The 14,885-nt window shown below is 57.0% G+C and overlaps 7 protein-coding genes across 7 annotated transcripts; 5 read left to right on the top strand and 2 right to left on the bottom strand.

Moving 5' to 3' along the window:
- Nucleotides 1-47: 47 nt before the first annotated feature.
- On the top strand, nucleotides 48-1,737 carry PHYSODRAFT_530355 (hypothetical protein; the record flags this gene model as incomplete). The annotated part of the gene is made up of 7 exons (XM_009539539.1): nucleotides 48-444; nucleotides 531-637; nucleotides 728-925; nucleotides 1,007-1,132; nucleotides 1,218-1,313; nucleotides 1,386-1,490; nucleotides 1,603-1,737. 7 exons carry the CDS (start codon nucleotides 48-50, stop codon nucleotides 1,735-1,737), a joined length of 1,164 nt encoding a protein of 387 aa, XP_009537834.1.
- A 465-nt stretch (nucleotides 1,738-2,202) lies between these two features.
- PHYSODRAFT_374901 (hypothetical protein) lies at nucleotides 2,203-2,662 on the top strand (the record flags this gene model as incomplete). The annotated part of the gene is made up of 3 exons (XM_009539538.1): nucleotides 2,203-2,296; nucleotides 2,373-2,506; nucleotides 2,579-2,662. Coding segments are annotated over 3 exons (312 nt in total), but the record flags the coding sequence as incomplete, so codon positions are not given.
- Nucleotides 2,663-3,877: 1,215 nt separating this feature from the next.
- On the top strand, nucleotides 3,878-6,901 carry PHYSODRAFT_529995 (hypothetical protein; the record flags this gene model as incomplete). Its single annotated transcript, XM_009539537.1, has 3 exons — nucleotides 3,878-6,322; nucleotides 6,365-6,665; nucleotides 6,741-6,901. Coding segments are annotated over 3 exons (2,907 nt in total), but the record flags the coding sequence as incomplete, so codon positions are not given.
- Nucleotides 6,902-7,152: 251 nt separating this feature from the next.
- On the bottom strand, nucleotides 7,153-9,025 carry PHYSODRAFT_251822 (hypothetical protein; the record flags this gene model as incomplete). The annotated part of the gene is made up of 2 exons (XM_009539536.1): nucleotides 7,153-7,212; nucleotides 7,298-9,025. 2 exons carry the CDS (start codon nucleotides 9,023-9,025, stop codon nucleotides 7,153-7,155), a joined length of 1,788 nt encoding a protein of 595 aa, XP_009537831.1.
- Nucleotides 9,026-9,254: 229 nt separating this feature from the next.
- PHYSODRAFT_565874 (hypothetical protein) lies at nucleotides 9,255-10,273 on the top strand (the record flags this gene model as incomplete). Its single annotated transcript, XM_009539535.1, has 5 exons — nucleotides 9,255-9,486; nucleotides 9,578-9,676; nucleotides 9,762-9,894; nucleotides 9,963-10,031; nucleotides 10,106-10,273. Exons 1-5 carry the CDS (start codon nucleotides 9,296-9,298, stop codon nucleotides 10,271-10,273), a joined length of 660 nt encoding a protein of 219 aa, XP_009537830.1. The 5' UTR covers nucleotides 9,255-9,295.
- A 1,626-nt stretch (nucleotides 10,274-11,899) lies between these two features.
- Nucleotides 11,900-12,532, top strand: PHYSODRAFT_251896 (hypothetical protein; the record flags this gene model as incomplete). Its single annotated transcript, XM_009539534.1, has 1 exon — nucleotides 11,900-12,532. The coding sequence occupies one exon, from the start codon at nucleotides 11,900-11,902 to the stop codon at nucleotides 12,530-12,532; it is 633 nt and encodes a 210-aa protein (XP_009537829.1).
- Nucleotides 12,533-12,650: 118 nt separating this feature from the next.
- Nucleotides 12,651-13,652, bottom strand: PHYSODRAFT_530680 (hypothetical protein; the record flags this gene model as incomplete). The annotated part of the gene is made up of 2 exons (XM_009539533.1): nucleotides 12,651-12,922; nucleotides 13,313-13,652. 2 exons carry the CDS (start codon nucleotides 13,650-13,652, stop codon nucleotides 12,651-12,653), a joined length of 612 nt encoding a protein of 203 aa, XP_009537828.1.
- Nucleotides 13,653-14,885: the final 1,233 nt, after the last annotated feature.

Genomic DNA, 14,885 nt, shown 5'->3' with positions numbered 1-14,885 from the left:
CACGTAACCCCTTGTGTAACCCAATCAATCAACGTTTCGTATTACCAATGGATGGGGCCAACAGTGACCAACGCGGCGACTTCGCCGCCGACCTCTTCTCTCGCGTGCTGCGCGGCGCTGAGCACGACAAAGCCAGCGACTCTGCGACTGACAGTGGTGCTGCTGCTGTCGGTGGCTTTCTCGTGTGCCTGGACGTCCCTGCAGCCACCGAGTTCGGCGTGGACTACGAAGTGTTCCGCACGGGGCCGAAGTTCCAGGGCGTCAAGTTCCTCCCGCTGGGGATCCACTTCGTGCTCTTCCGCTCTCGGGAGCAGGAGCACGGCATCCGCCAGGGATTCTTCGTCAATGTGGAGCGCCACGCCCAGGTGATTGTGCGCGAGTGGAGCATAGAGAAGGAGGAGCTGGGGCCGCCGCGACCAGGCCTGAACCCCGAGAACCTCGAGCGTAAGGCGATTGAGTCGAGCACAGAGTCGGTTGGGTTTGTGTTCCAAGTTGACGTTTGTTACTATTGTTGCTGCTGTTGTGTGCAGGTGCCGTGCTGTCGTTTCAGCTAGATAGCGGGTTGGGGCCGTACCCGAAGCAGCACCTGAAAACGTGGCAGCGGCTCTCCAACTTCATTTCGCCATCAGTGCTGCAGGTTGGTCACCACCTGATAATGCTGGCCATGCAGCGAAATGGTAGCGATTCTAACCGTTTTTTCTCCTCGACTTGCTATGTTGCTTGGCAGCGCTGCGGTGTCGAGTTTGGCGCAATCCTCCTCCCTGGAGACGCGGTGGAGGATGCTGCGACCTCGACGAAAACGCAGGAGGGCGTTATTCCATACTTTCCAGACCTACCACGAACAGTGCGCTTTACAACGCTGCAGAAGACTCGGACAGATCTGTCGGCGGAAGCGCGGACAGCATACCATTTCGATCGGAGGTGGGTGGTGATGGCGATACACACCGGAAACCTTGATGAGAAACTATCTGTTAACCTACGCTGTTTTCCCGCCCACTGTAGTGAGAGGCTGGAAGAATTGATTGAGACGGATTTTGGCGGCGACTGGAAAGAGCTCGTTGGCGAGCTGCAGCTGTCGTTCCTTGTTTTCCTGCAGCTGTCGTCCCTTGCTGCACTGGAGCAATGGAAGCAGGTGCGTTGGCAGTCGAGAGGCCTTCGCCTTCCGAAGTGAAGCTGATCTAACCATACATGATGCTGGTGCTTCCTTTGACGCGCAGTTCATTGCACTCCTGTGTTCGTGCGAGAGAGCACTCTCCACCCACGTGGCGCTGTTTCTCGCGTTCATCAAGCTCTTCAGGACGCAATTGGAGCAGGTGCGTCGGTCGATCAAAAGTGTCCACTTGGTTGCACCTAATGCTCACCACCTCCCTCGTTCCGCTCTACAGATCCCCGAGGACTTTTTCCAGGACGAAACGACCAGCGAGAACTTCCTGCGGCCGTGCCTGCTGTCGCTGCTGGAGCTGATCGAGGACGACGACTGTCCGCCGCAGGTGAGAAGGACCCTTCGCGCGAAAAGGTGTCCACCTCAGCAGCAGATACTGATGACTCACACTTGTAACGTGTATATTACAGCTCCGACAACGAGCCTTCCACCTGCGGCAGCTCCTCGCCAGTCGCTTCCACTGGGACACAGAGGCCGAGCTGGAGCTGGACGAGTTCGCGCCCGTCGTGGTGCCCCAGGACGAGGTAAGCCAATTGATACCCTGCGATACCCAAACCCGGGTCTACAGTATCTAAAAAAAGATACCGTTGCCACGTACGCAACGTACAGAGTGATGGTCATCCGTTTTTGAGGGTTTCTGACTGACCGTGTCTGTTGCTGTTGCGGATTCCCCCAGCTCATCGGCGCCGCCGAGACCGACGACGTGGGTCCATTGCCGTCTACTGCCGAGCTGCGTCGGCGCCAGCGAGACGAGGAGCAGGAGAACGCGGCAATTGCGGCCGCGTTCTTGGGCAAATAATTTGGCGGGATAGCTCCGTTACACAGATGACACACAATCGCAGCATACAAACTCCAAGTCACTTGCCGCCTCGTCCGTGTGCAGATGTGTCTGTTCGGTGGCGCACGTGTACCTCTAGCGGGTTGGCTGGCGGCCCTTTTGTTCGAGCCAATCCCCCTCTGAAGCTCTCGAGGTCAAGGGGAGAGCTTTCGGTCGACTTAGGCTAGAGGAAAGGAAGGAGACGCTGCTGCTGGATGGAAACATGAAGCCGCAGCACCCCAGTTCCACCCCCGGCCGCGGCGGCTACGGCCCCAACGGCGGAGCTCCGCACCCGCGCGGCAACCCGCACCACCTCGGTACGCTACAGCTCGCAACCGACGAGGCAACACAACACAACACAACCGCCTTACTAATTAATCAATCGATCCTGAGCAGAGTACAGACCCAAGGGCGGCCCGCAGCAGCACGACGCGCCCGCGCACCCGCAGATGACGCCGCCCGGAGCCGACGGCATGGACGTCAACGCGCCGGTCTTCAAGCAGGGCGGAGGCTTCAACCTGCAGCACGTACGTGGCGCAGCCCGATCTTTTTGCCTCTTGTATAGGGTATTGTACTCACTTGGCTCTCTTGCATTGCAGACTGCGCGGCCGTACAACGGCCCGATGGGCTACGCGCCCGCCCCCCCCATGGGCGCGCCCGGCCCGGGCATGCCCCAGCAGATGCGCGCCCCCCCTGGAGGAGGCCACCACCACCACCAGCCACGGATGCGCGGGCCCCCGCGAGGCGGCGCCATGCACCAGCAGCAGCAGTACATGCCCAGAGGCGCCATGAACCCAGCAGCTCAGGGATACTACCCGCCGCAGATGCAGATGCCGCCCCCGTACATGATGGGCCCCGGACAGTACATGGGAGGACCCCCCTTGTACGGCATGCCCCCTATGCAGGACATGGGCATGGCCATGGGAGGAATGCCCATGCCCATGCCAGTCCCGCAGCCGCAGCACCAGCCGCCCCCGAAGCGCGAGCGGAAGCGTCTTGAGATCATCGACCCCAAGACGGGCAAGGCCATCGTCATCGGAAAGGGCTCTTCTTCTTCGTCGGACCGTCCTAGCGATGCAGGCTCGTCCACTGCGGTGGAGGACGCCAAGGCCGCGATCGCCAGCACCAGCACCACAGCGCAGAGCACCCCGCAGAAGAAGGAAGCGACGCCCGTCAAGGAAGAGCCCGCTGCCCCTGCCCCGCCCCAGACTGACGCGAAGCAGAACGAATCGACCAAGTCCGCCACGAAGTCGCCCAAGAAATCTCCCAAGAAGAAGGCGGCCAGTGAAAAACCAGCAGCGCCGGCTGCTGAGCCTGCGAAGGAGTCGACGCCGGTCGCCAACGGTGCGAAGGAAGCTAAGGTACCAAAGGAGCCCAAGGAAGCGAAGGAGGCGAAGCCTGCCGCGTCGAAGGAAGCCAAGATTGCTACCAAGACACCTGTCGAAAAGACGGTAGAAAAGAAGTCGGAGACTACCAAGACTGGCTCCTCCACTACAACGACGACAACAACCACAACTACCACTACGACCAGTACTGAGGTCTCATCTCCGAAGACCAAGACTGTTAAGGAGACGAAGGAGGAGGTTTCCACTGCCAAGCAATCAAAGTCCATCTCGCCGAAGAAGAAGGCCCCGGCGCAGGATGCTGCTCCATCCGCGTTGCAGCAGAAGGCTCTGGCTGCGGAAAAGGAGGAGAAGGCGAAGAAGGCTGATGTCACTGAAAAGCCGGCATCTACCGCGGTCGAGAAAACGACGGACGTGAGCGTTGTCGTTCAGAAGAAGGCAGGCGGCAAGCTGACCTACACGCTGGAGCTTATGATGAGGTACGCTACGAGAGGACTGACGTGAGCACGCGAATGCAATTTTCACTTACGAAATGCTTGTATTTGGTCATGAAACAGCTTCCGTGAACAGTACAAGGAACTGCCGGCTGCTGCTACAGGCCCGGATTCCAAGTGGCCGTCGATGGAGATTACCAGTGAAGTGGCTGTGTCGCGTGGTGGTTCGCGCGGAGGTCGTGGAGCTGGCTGGGAGCGTGGTGAGAAGCAGTCGGGCGGCTCGGGTCGCCAAGGATCGCGCGGTGGCTCGGGCGGTGGCCAGTGGGCACGGTCGCAGGACCTTCCGAAGCGCGGCAGGGGAGAGCGTGGTGGCCGCGGCGGCCGTGGTGGTCGTGGCGGTCCTCCGGATCCGCCTCTTCTGGATGGACCTGTGAAGCCTTTGACGAGATCGGCCAACCGCTGGATCCCTACGAAGAATGCTTCGACGTTGGAAGTGACGAAGAAGAATGTGAACTCTATCATGAACAAGATGACCCGCGAGAAGTTCGACCGTTTGGCTGGACAGTTGACAGCTATCAACATGGAAAGCCTCGAGATGCTGCAGGCGGTCATCAAAATCATTTTCGACAAGGCCGTCGGCGAGCCGCATTTCTGTGACATGTACGCAGACTTGTGTGTGCACCTGGAGACCAACTGGAAGGTGTGGTCGTTCCTGAAGATTGTTCAGAATGACGATGACAAGATGTTCTACTGGACGGCCATGTCTGATTCGGATTCGGAAGTCGTCGGACCTTTCGACGACGCAAGCAGCGCCTTGGAGTCGGCTGGTGGTGATGAATTTGAACCGGTCCCTGCTCCTTCCAACATGAAGCTGAGCGAAGTCCGCGTCCGTGATCACAAGTTCATTAAGATTTGGGTGGAAGAGGACCCCAAGGAGCCGAAGTACTACTGGTCGGGCCAGGACCTGGATGATCTGGGAGAGGACCAAGTACTGAATGGTCCTTTCGAAAACCACGAGGGTGCGAGCCGCTCCGCTATCAAGACGTGCTCATTCAAGCGCATTTTGCTGAATGCCTGCCAAGAAGAGTTCGAAAAGGATAACATCTATGAGGAGCTGGAGGAGAGCTTCAAGAAGGACAAGGAGGAAGGAAAAATCACTCCACAGATGGAAGCGGACTACGAAGAGAAACGACTGATCATGAAGCTGCGTATGCTTGGTAACATTCGATTCATCGGTGAGCTGTACCGAAAGGGTATGCTCCAAGAGCGCATTATGCACGAGTGTATCATGAAGCTGATGGACGTTCGCCCGAACAGTGAAGGAATGATGGTGTGTGTGCACCCTAACAATCCTCCGGATGAGGAGAGCATCGAGTCGTTGGCAAAGCTGCTGACAACGATGGGTAAGGACCTTGACAAGCATGGTGCCCAGGGCTTTATCCCGGCGTACTTCCACTACATGGAGAACAAGCTGGTGAAGGACAAGCGTCTGTCATCTCGTATTACCTTCATGATCAAGGACGTGATCGAGCTGCGCCAGCACAGATGGGAGCCGCGCCGAAAGGAATTGAAGCAGAAGACCCTGACCGAAATCCGTAAGGAGGCAGAACGCGAAGCACGTGCGCCTCCGAGCAGCGCGCCGAGTGGTGGAGGCCGCGACCGTGGAGATCGCGACCATTTCAGGTCAGACCGCCGATCGAACTCGTCCCGCGATGGATTTAACGGTGGCCGTTCAACTATGGCGCCGGTGTACCAGCACTCGCAGTCAATGAGCAGCCGTGGAAACAGCAACAGACAAATGACGCTCCCGCGTGGCTTTGGAGCCCGTGATGAGTCGGTGAAGACAGGCCCCTCAGGTCGACCTGCTGCCTTCGGGGTTGGCTCTCGGCAACCACGCGGTGGTGGCCCTAGCGGATCGCCAGCTAGCTTCCCTTCCCGTCGTGCCCCGGCGGCTGGTGCGAAGAAGCCGCAATCCCCCGCTCGTGCCAAGGTGATCCCGCCGCTCGACGACGAGGCCCAAGAGAAGATCGGAAAGAAGGCCAAATCCATCGCTGAGGAGTACGTCTCGATTGTTGATCTGAAGGAAGCCGAGGCGTGTCTTGTGGAGGTCCAGAAGGAGTTTAAGAACCACGAGGACGTTAACCGCGTCTTCGCTTTTGAAGTTCTGAAGGAGGCTATCGACGCGAAGGCGGAAGCGCGTGAAAAGATGGTTGAAATGCTCGACAAGCTGAGTCTGGAAACGAAGACGGTTTCGTTCGTTGGCATCCGCTACGCGATTGAGAAGACGATTGAGCTGTGCGGTGATCTTTGGTGCGATGTGCCGAAGCTTCACGAGCACATGGCTGAATTCGTGGTCCGCTTCATCAAGGATTCGAGCTTGACGGGCGTTTCGGTGGATTGGATTGTTGGTGGTTGTCTGCAGAACGTGGACAAGGACGCGATGGAGGAGCTGGTTGACGGTGGATTCCTTGCTGCTATCCTCGGTGAAATCCTAAAGCTGTTGAAGGCGGCCGATGTGGAGAAAGCGAAGAAGGAGATCAGTGCCACCAACGTGACGGTACTGAGCGTGTTGCCTTCCTACGCGCGATCGCCCAAGGACATGCAAGAGTGGATCAAGAAGTACGATATCATGGATGTGTTCCCGTTGGAGCCTGCCTTTGGACTCGTGGAGCGTGTGAGCAAAGATTCGTCGTACGATGAAGTTGTCAAATTCATCGGGGATAACATCCCCGAGGCAATGCTCAACGACCCGCTCTTCGCCTCGTACGCGTGCCTGTTCATCCTGAACCTGTCGAAGGAGGGCGAGCTGCCGTCGGCTGAGCGGTGCATGCTGCTGACCGGTTTCTGCGGCAACACTGACACGCAGGTTCGGCTAGTGTCGGCGATCATGCAGACGCGGTCTGACAACGGTAAGGATCCATCTTTCTGTACTTTGTCCTTGTTGAAGGCCATGGTACCTAACGTTTGTTGTTGGCACTCTACAGATGAAGTGAAGAAGCTGCTCAAGCTCTTGAAGAAGGAGAGCGCCGTGACGCCCCAGGCTTTCAGCAAGTGGCTCGAGCTCAAGAACGACAATAGTGTGAGTAGGAAGCGGGTGCAGGAGGAGCTGGGTCAGTTCGTAGAGGAGCTGGCCCGCACCAAGTGATTATCCGGCGACCGGAGCGTCCACCCACCACCAAGCAGACGCTGCATGGCTTCCATGTAGGCAGGTGAGCTGAACACCTCTTAGCGAGTGCTTAGTGGGCTCAGGTGGCTGCTCATCTGCACGTCCTGGGTGACGCTCACTTCGGAGATCGCTCGCTAGTTAGCATACTGACAGCAAAAAAAATGAAATTAAAAAAAACGATAACAATTGTAAGGTGGGGCTAGTGCGTGTATTGATTGATACGACTACGACTAGAACTTGATTGCTCGCTGCGATTGCCGATGTTGCAAGGCCTGCTCCTGCTCCTGTAGCTGCAGTTCACACACACACAAGAGAGGGAGTATTCATTAGCATCTCTACATCAGGAATCGATAGACACAGTACAGCACGGCTTACTTCTCGAGATCGGTTCTGCGTCTCGGACACGACGTCTTCTGCTTGGCTCTGGGCAGCGCCAGCCTGTTGGTGAATCTTTTGCAGCAGTCGAGCGTTCAACTGCACCTCAAGATGAGTCTGGTCTGCCTGGAGACTACGCTGCTCACGCTCGCGCATCTGCTGGAGCAGCACTTCTTGCTGCGAACGGTTCCTCATGGCTCGCTGCTGCCTCGCCAGCTTCTCTCGCCGCTCGGCTTCGACTCGGTCCTGCTTCCACAGATCGGCCTGCTTGTTCATATCGCGCTTGAGAGCTTCCTCGCGCTCGCGTTTCTCCTGCATCTGAAGGCGCAGATATTCTTGCTGCGCGAGACTTCGAGCCTCCGCATCGGCTCGTCGCTTCCGCTCGTCTTCAACCTGCTTCTTGGTGTACTCTTGTTGGTACCGCTGCACCCGCTCGTCCTCCTCGCGGGCCTTGGCGTCGGTGGAGGCCTTAGCCGTATCGTCGAAGATCTTCATCTTCTTCTTGATGTTCTCCGCCATCGTCTCGATTTGCTTCCTGCGGGCCTCGTCCTTCCTCTTCTCCATGGCGATGTATTCCTCCGCCAGCTTGAGCTCCAACCCGCGCTCGCGTGCTTGGTGCTGCCGCTTTTGTTCCAGTTGGGCCTCGTTGTCCTGGAAGACTTGCTCTACGCGGCGCTTCTCGGCCTCTCTCCGGGCCTTCTCGCGAGCCAAATCGTCCTTCCGCTGTTTCTCGAGCATCTCGGCCGCTTGCTGCTCCTGGGCCTTCTTGATCGCGCGCTCACGCTCATGCTGCGCTTGCTTGGCTAGACGCTGCTGTGTCTGGATTGCGATGAGGTTATGCTCACGTTCGAGACGTTCCTCCTCTTTCCGTCGCTCTTCGTCGTCAGCCTCTCGAATCCGCTCTAGCTGCTGGCGGTGGAACTCGGCGCTGTTCTCGCGCTCTTGCTGCTTAGTGCTGCGCTTGTGCGAGACTTGAGCCTCCAGCTTGGACGTGTAGTCTCGACGCTCGCGCATCTTGCGCTCTTTCGCGCGCTCCGCGTCCATCTTCTCCTCGATGGAGCTGTACTTGACAATCTCCTCCCAGATTCCGTTGCCTCGCTCCTTCTTGGGCGAAACACGGGGAGGCAACGAGAACCCCACGCTCTTCTGCTGGAGCTGCGACTCGGTGATGTATCTATCGTCGTCTGCCACACTTCGATTCGTGATGGCGCCCGTAGTGGACGCACCTCGGCCACGAGAGCCCACTTTAGAATGCCTCACCGAGTTGTTGTTGGGGCGCTCCTTGCTCTTCGAAGAGCGTCTCCCTGACGCGCGATCTTGAGCTAAGCGAAGGTTGGTGGGCGGTGTCGGCTCCAGCTGCTCTTGGTTGTATGACGACGGTCTTCTGGCTGTGTTCGCAGCCAGCGACAGCTGCTCCTGCCGACGCGTCGAGAGCTCGTTGACAATCTCCGCCAGCGCTGCGTCGGACAGATCAGCGGCCGGGAGTCCTCGCTGCTTGATGACCCTCAGCACCTCCGAGGCCATCTCCTCCGCCACCTTGGGGCTCTTGCGCAGCTTCTGCTGCAGCCGGGCGCACATGACGAGGCGCAGATTCTCCTTCATCTGCAGTTGGCGCGCCTTGTCTCGCAGCCGCTCGCGATCCACCGTCCGCACCGTGCTCATCGAGGCCATCGACTGCACGACCGAGGTCCTGGAGCTCATGGCTCGAGGCGCGGGCTTCCCGATCATGTTGGTCGCAGTAATCTACACGCAACAAGCGCTGCAACGTGTCCAGACCCGGCGCCCGAATGAATCTTGAGACGGTCAAACGTTGCGCTGCAAGATGGAGGTTGGTTCTATTTTTCACTCCGAGATGGCTACACTCTTCGAGAGGTTCTATTATTGCTATTTTCGGCCGACAACTTCAATGTGCCCAAACTAAGGTAGTTTAGGTGCCATATCAGAATTCAATTAGGCTAGCGGATCCCCTCGCTTATAAGCTCGACTGACCTGACAACAATGACAACCATCGACGAGGTGACGGCGCGTCTGGCGGCCGCGCAGAAGCGACTGGAGGCGCTGGAGCGCTCGCTCGACGACCTCGAAGGCGTGAGGCGCGTGAAGCAGCACCTGCAGCGCGAGAAGCTGGCGAGCGCCGCCCTCAAGACGGCGCCGGGCGACTACTACCAGTGGACTCTGGCCCAGAGGGGGTGCGTGCGTCACATCGATGCTGCAGCTACCAGCAGTTGAGCGCTTTACACTAAGAATTTTTACACTAACGGTAACTTTACATACCTGCAGAGAGCTGCTGGGCTGTGCGACCCCGCACTTGTGCAAGAGCATCATCGTGGAGAACGTGGCGTGCACCAACAGCGGCGTGGAGGACCCGCTCAACAGCCGGTATGTGAGCTGGACTCAGTGGCTGTAGGCAGCGAAGGAAGGTGGAGGCTGACGCTGTTGTTATCGTTTGTCTTCCTGCCCCTAGCTACTACTGCGTGGTGCTGCAGTACAACTCGAAGCTCGATGCGGAGCAGCTCCGCCGTTTTGTGCGTGACAGCATCCCCGAGTCGGACCGTCCGTCGCGCAAGAAATTCAACTTCCAGCACGCCCCCGGAGAGGTGGGAGGCGGATGTCATTGGCTTGCTATGTTGCCTTGGTACTGATCTTTATTGGGCCCCTTGTGCAGGTGTCGGAGCAGCTGACGGGCTTTGGCCACAATGGAGTGTCCACGTTCGGCATGAAGACCCCCATTCCGGTACGATCGCTAACACCGAGCAAGAAGTGTTAGTTAAGGCTGACTAATCGTTGAATACGTCTACTGTACCGAAGGTGATTGTGGCGGGAGATGTCGCGGCGCTCAAGCCGGCTTTCCTGTGGCTCGGCGGCGGTGCCGAGACCGTGAAGCTGCGCATCAGCGTGCAGGACCTGGTGAAGGCGTTGGGTGCCCGCGTGGCTGAAGGGATCACTACTCTTCGTACCGACCTCAACGAAGAGTGATCCGACTACGTAGTCAGTCTCCATCAACGAAGATCGGCAGTTGTTATCCCCGCACTTGTCCTAGAAATTGCGTTGGCGATTCCCGGAGAAAATAAACCCTTCGCATTCTTCGTATTGCCCTCCTGTCGAGAAGATGTCGCTGGCAAATGTAGAGCTGGAGGATGCCGTGGCCCCTCTTTTTGAGAGGGCACTGAACCAAGTCCATTTTTGTGATGCATACGCTGACGTTTGTGAGGAACTGGAGGCAAAGTGTTCACTGGCGTTAACTAGAAGGTGTGGGATGGGTTGATCTACTTGACGATCCAAGATTCACCACCTCGACTGGTTTTTGGCCCATTCTGTTCGAGCGAAGCAGCTCGTCGAGCTCGCGATCGAGAACTTGACGAAGCACCTGCAAATTTGGTCTACAACTCGTGCTTCAACCAAGGCGGGGAGTTGTTCAAGATCTGGAAAGATCAATGTGACGGCTTGTACGATGTGACGCCCCAGATTGTGCTACAAGGGCCATATCCAAGCCGCGGTGCAGCGGAAACTGCAGCAGAAGGGCACCCCGTTCGAACCGTTCTCCTGAGGTGCTACCAACGCGAGCTGGGCGTCAACAGCAAGCAGAAAAGGAGGAAAGCGGACGCAGAGAAGGTGAAGCAACGCAAGTTGGGGACGTGGCACTTCCTCGCCGCATTGCTCCGACGTGGCATTGTGGAGGTATCGACGCTGCACAGATGCATGGAAGTTCTGCTTGACGTCCGCCAGAACATCGCTGGTGAGCTGGAGCAACTGAATCCGCACGTTGGCCCAGACAAAGACAACCTGGAAGCACTCTGCACGCTGTTGGAGTCGGAGTCGATCGGTGAGCGGCTGCAATCCAAAGATGCGCTCGTGTCCAAGTACTACTGGGTGCTGAAAAGCAAACTAAATGGCCGTACGCGCCTGCCACCTGAGCTCGCGAGTCGAGTGCAAGCTGTAATCGATCTTCGGGCGAATAGGTGGGATGCGAATAGCATGGAGAAGGAGAAGGCGCGCAAGGAGATCGCTCAACTTTTTCGGAACAAGCGAGCTCGGACGGAGTGAACGAACCCCTTCTGCCGTGGAAAATGCTATCACTGTGCCGAATTGTGGGTGGAGCTAGTTTTGCATGTTGTGATATCTTTTACTAGTACTTGGTCTTTTGGTTGCTGCAGTTGTCGACGTTTTTGAAAACTATGGAAGAACAAACTAAGCTTACTTTTCAATCCGCACGCCTATACTAATAACCTAGTTTTCAATAAGCTAAGCGCTCACGCCTTCGAAGCACTAGTTTTTTTCCGGCTAAAAGCTATATACATGAGTCACACGCAGCAACTTATCTTTGGATGACCGATGACCGAGAAGAAGGGAAGTGCTTCTTGTTTGTCCTCCACAATCGCAGGCCTCCGAAAAAGGTATCAACACTCGCACCGTTGCAAAACGACCAACGGCAGGAGAAGAAAAATGCGCTGGTACGGTCCGTTACGATGAGTTTGTTTGCAGGTCAAACTTCTATAGCAAGCCCCCGCCGGAGTTCTCACTCGCTCAGTTGCGCTCTACGACGCACAACTACAAACACCAGCCGCCGCCTGCACCTCCCCAGCCAAAGCAACAGCAATCAAGATGAAGTTCTTCGCCACGATCCTCGTTGCTGCTGCCATCGCCTCGCAGGGCCTTGCGGCTGACACTACCACCACAGCCACAACGACGACGACGGCGACGACCGCGCCTGCCACAGCCACGACCACACCGGCCACGGCGACGACGACAGCTACAACCACCACTACGACCGCTGCTACTACGACGGCGCCTGCAGTGACGACTGCAGTGACGACTGCTCCTGCAGCTGCTACGACTGCTACAGCGACGGCTGCCCCGGCGGCGACGGACGCCCCGGTGGACACCCCCGCCACGACCAACTCGACCACGACGGATGAGACCGACGCGCCGGTGGACGTCACCGACGACTCGACCGGTTTCGACGAGACGTCGGATGAGGCGGACAGCACGAGCGAGTCCGGCGTTGACGACACCACCGACGAGACGAATGAAACCAGCACCGTCGACAATGGCCCGGGCGTGTCTAGCGGGTCGAGTGCGGGCACCACCAACGTGGGGGACACGTCCAAGTCGACTGCAGGCTCGACGACATCATCATCGGCATCGGGAAGTAGCGCTGCTATCAGCAGCCAGTCGATCACGCTGCTGTCCGTTGCGTCTGCTGTCGTTGCTACCATGGTCGCCACCCTCTTCTAACTCGACTTGGAAAGGCTTTACTCACATACCCATTTATCCATTGATATAATGAAAAGCGCACTCTTGACGCGCCAAGTTCATTCAAACCGTTGTGTCTGTATCCAATGTGGTGTCAATGTCAGCCATTGCCCAACTGAATACCCCAATCCTTCTTTATCCATGGAGAGCTTGACGGGACCACGAAGTCGCGCGGCACGTCGCGGTGCCCATGCAGCTGCTCGAACGTGGCCAGCATCGGTTCCACACGATCTTCCCACTTCTTGGTAACTGGGGTCATCAAGTCGAACTCGATTGCTTCCAACGCGTCCATCGATCGGGCAATCTGGTCAAAGTAGTAGCCGCGGCGGCGAACACCAGCAAGTGCAAAACCTAGCTTGAGGCCATGCAATTCTGTAGGCTATGGCGCCTTTGCAGGTACTTGAAAAGCCACTGGCACTCGGCAATGACCGTGTACTTGATAAAAAGTCTTTAAGGCCGGCATGATACGCTCGCTCCATCCAAAGCCAAGGACGTCCCATACAAAGCCCAACGCCTCCAAGCGAGTCTTGCTACGAGCAACTTGGGTAACGTAAGCACCTTGACGGATACCGCCGACAACACGTCCAAGATTGAGACTCCACGACAGTCGTGGCCAGTTGTCAGCCGATGGCACCACATACGAGTTTGGCCGTGCAATCGATGAAAAGTTTCCAACGCTGGCATGATGGACTCACTCCACTCGGATTAAGAAAAGTCCCATACAAAACCCAACTCCTCTAAACGAGTTTTGCTACGAGCGACTTGGGTGAAGTAAGAGCCTTGGCCAGTTTTCATCCAGTGGCACCACAAATGAAACTGGCACTCGGCAATGACCGTGCAGTCGATGAAAAGTCTCCAGCGCTGGCATGATACGCTCGCTCCACTCGAATTCGTAAGTATCCCATACGAAACCCAACTCCACCAATCGAGCCCTGTCATGTGAAACCTGGGTGGAGTAAGTGCCTCTTCGAATGCCTTTAACGATTATTCCGAGCTTCAGACCCCACAATAGCGTTGGCCAGCGTTCATCCGACGGCACCACAAAAGGCCTAGGCACCCGGCAATAGCCATTTAGTCGGTGAAACGCCTCAAAAGCTGGCATGATTCGCTCACTCCACTTTGACTCGCGATCATTCCGCACAGAACCCAGCCCGTCCAAGTGAGCCTTGTCCGGTATCACATTCACCACCATTTTCTCGCGACGCGTGTGGCCAGATAGCGCCAAGCCGAACCAGAAATTCAGTCGCTTCAGCTCTTCCTGGTCTGCTCTCACCTGCCCAACACTTGGTCCCACAAGTGCTCAGGCCACTCGGAGCTCCTCGGAATGCGAAACGTTGTAGGCACGTCCGTGTGCCCCTTCAACCCGTAAAACCTCCGCAGTGATGGCAGCACGAACACTTGCATTGAGTAAAGTCCCAGGCAAACTCCAGCTCGTCCAGCTCTTCCCTCTGCTTCGGGTCGATCTTTCCCTCCCTCCACTGCCTCCGCAGCCACTCGGCACGTTTCCCCAGCCGATACCCCCACGCTGCTTTCGGTCACGCCTCGTCTCCGCGAGGGACAACGAACATCACGGGCACCATCAGGTGCTTCTTGAGCTGGAGGAACGTGAGGAGCGATGGCTTCACCGCCTCCTGCCACGCCAGTGAATTGTTCACAGCTTCCACTGCGGCCTGTCATGGCCTCCCGCGTCAGAGGAGAAGAAGCGAGGCGCCTCGCAACGACGAAGGATGGGCGTGTCCTCCGCAGTCAACCGAGAGAAGCCAGCGCCCGCAACGCGGACGCCGCCCGCGCGCAGCAGGCGACCCCGCGCCACTGACACCAGCCGCAGCATTTGGTCGAGTGGTTCGCAAAGTGCTGAAACCGATTTTCGTCTAATCACAATCAACACTATTACGGATACCCCCCCCCCCCCTCCAAAAAAATCACCGACTTCCCGAGTCTGGAGTACTTACTGTACGGATCTATTGAGCAGCATTCACTTTGTGTAAGAGCATATAATAAAGTCCTAACTTAGGTGGCATTGTTTGCGAGGAGACTCCAAAGTAAATAACTGGTGGAGTGGACGAACTATGAGTGCCTTGATGAGGAAAAGGACGTTGCTACATATGCCGAGGCCGACGGCCATGAAACTCCAGCTGAACTGGATCATTTTGCGCACGGGTACTATCATTTTGGTGGTTGCTGACAGATCAAATACATGCATGCCCTCATGTATTGTGGTTTTCAACAATTTTGCCGCCCGATTTGACGTTATCTCGGAGTCCGATTTATATAAAATGGAGCTCCTACATGATCGGTTGGTCCAATTTAGCTATATCCGACCTGAGTTAGTAGC

Source organism: Phytophthora sojae (genome assembly GCF_000149755.1).
Source record: "Phytophthora sojae unplaced genomic scaffold PHYSOscaffold_13, whole genome shotgun sequence".
Classification (NCBI taxonomy): Eukaryota; Oomycota; class Peronosporomycetes; order Peronosporales; family Peronosporaceae; genus Phytophthora; species Phytophthora sojae.
This window is presented reverse-complemented; position numbering and strand designations above follow the sequence as displayed.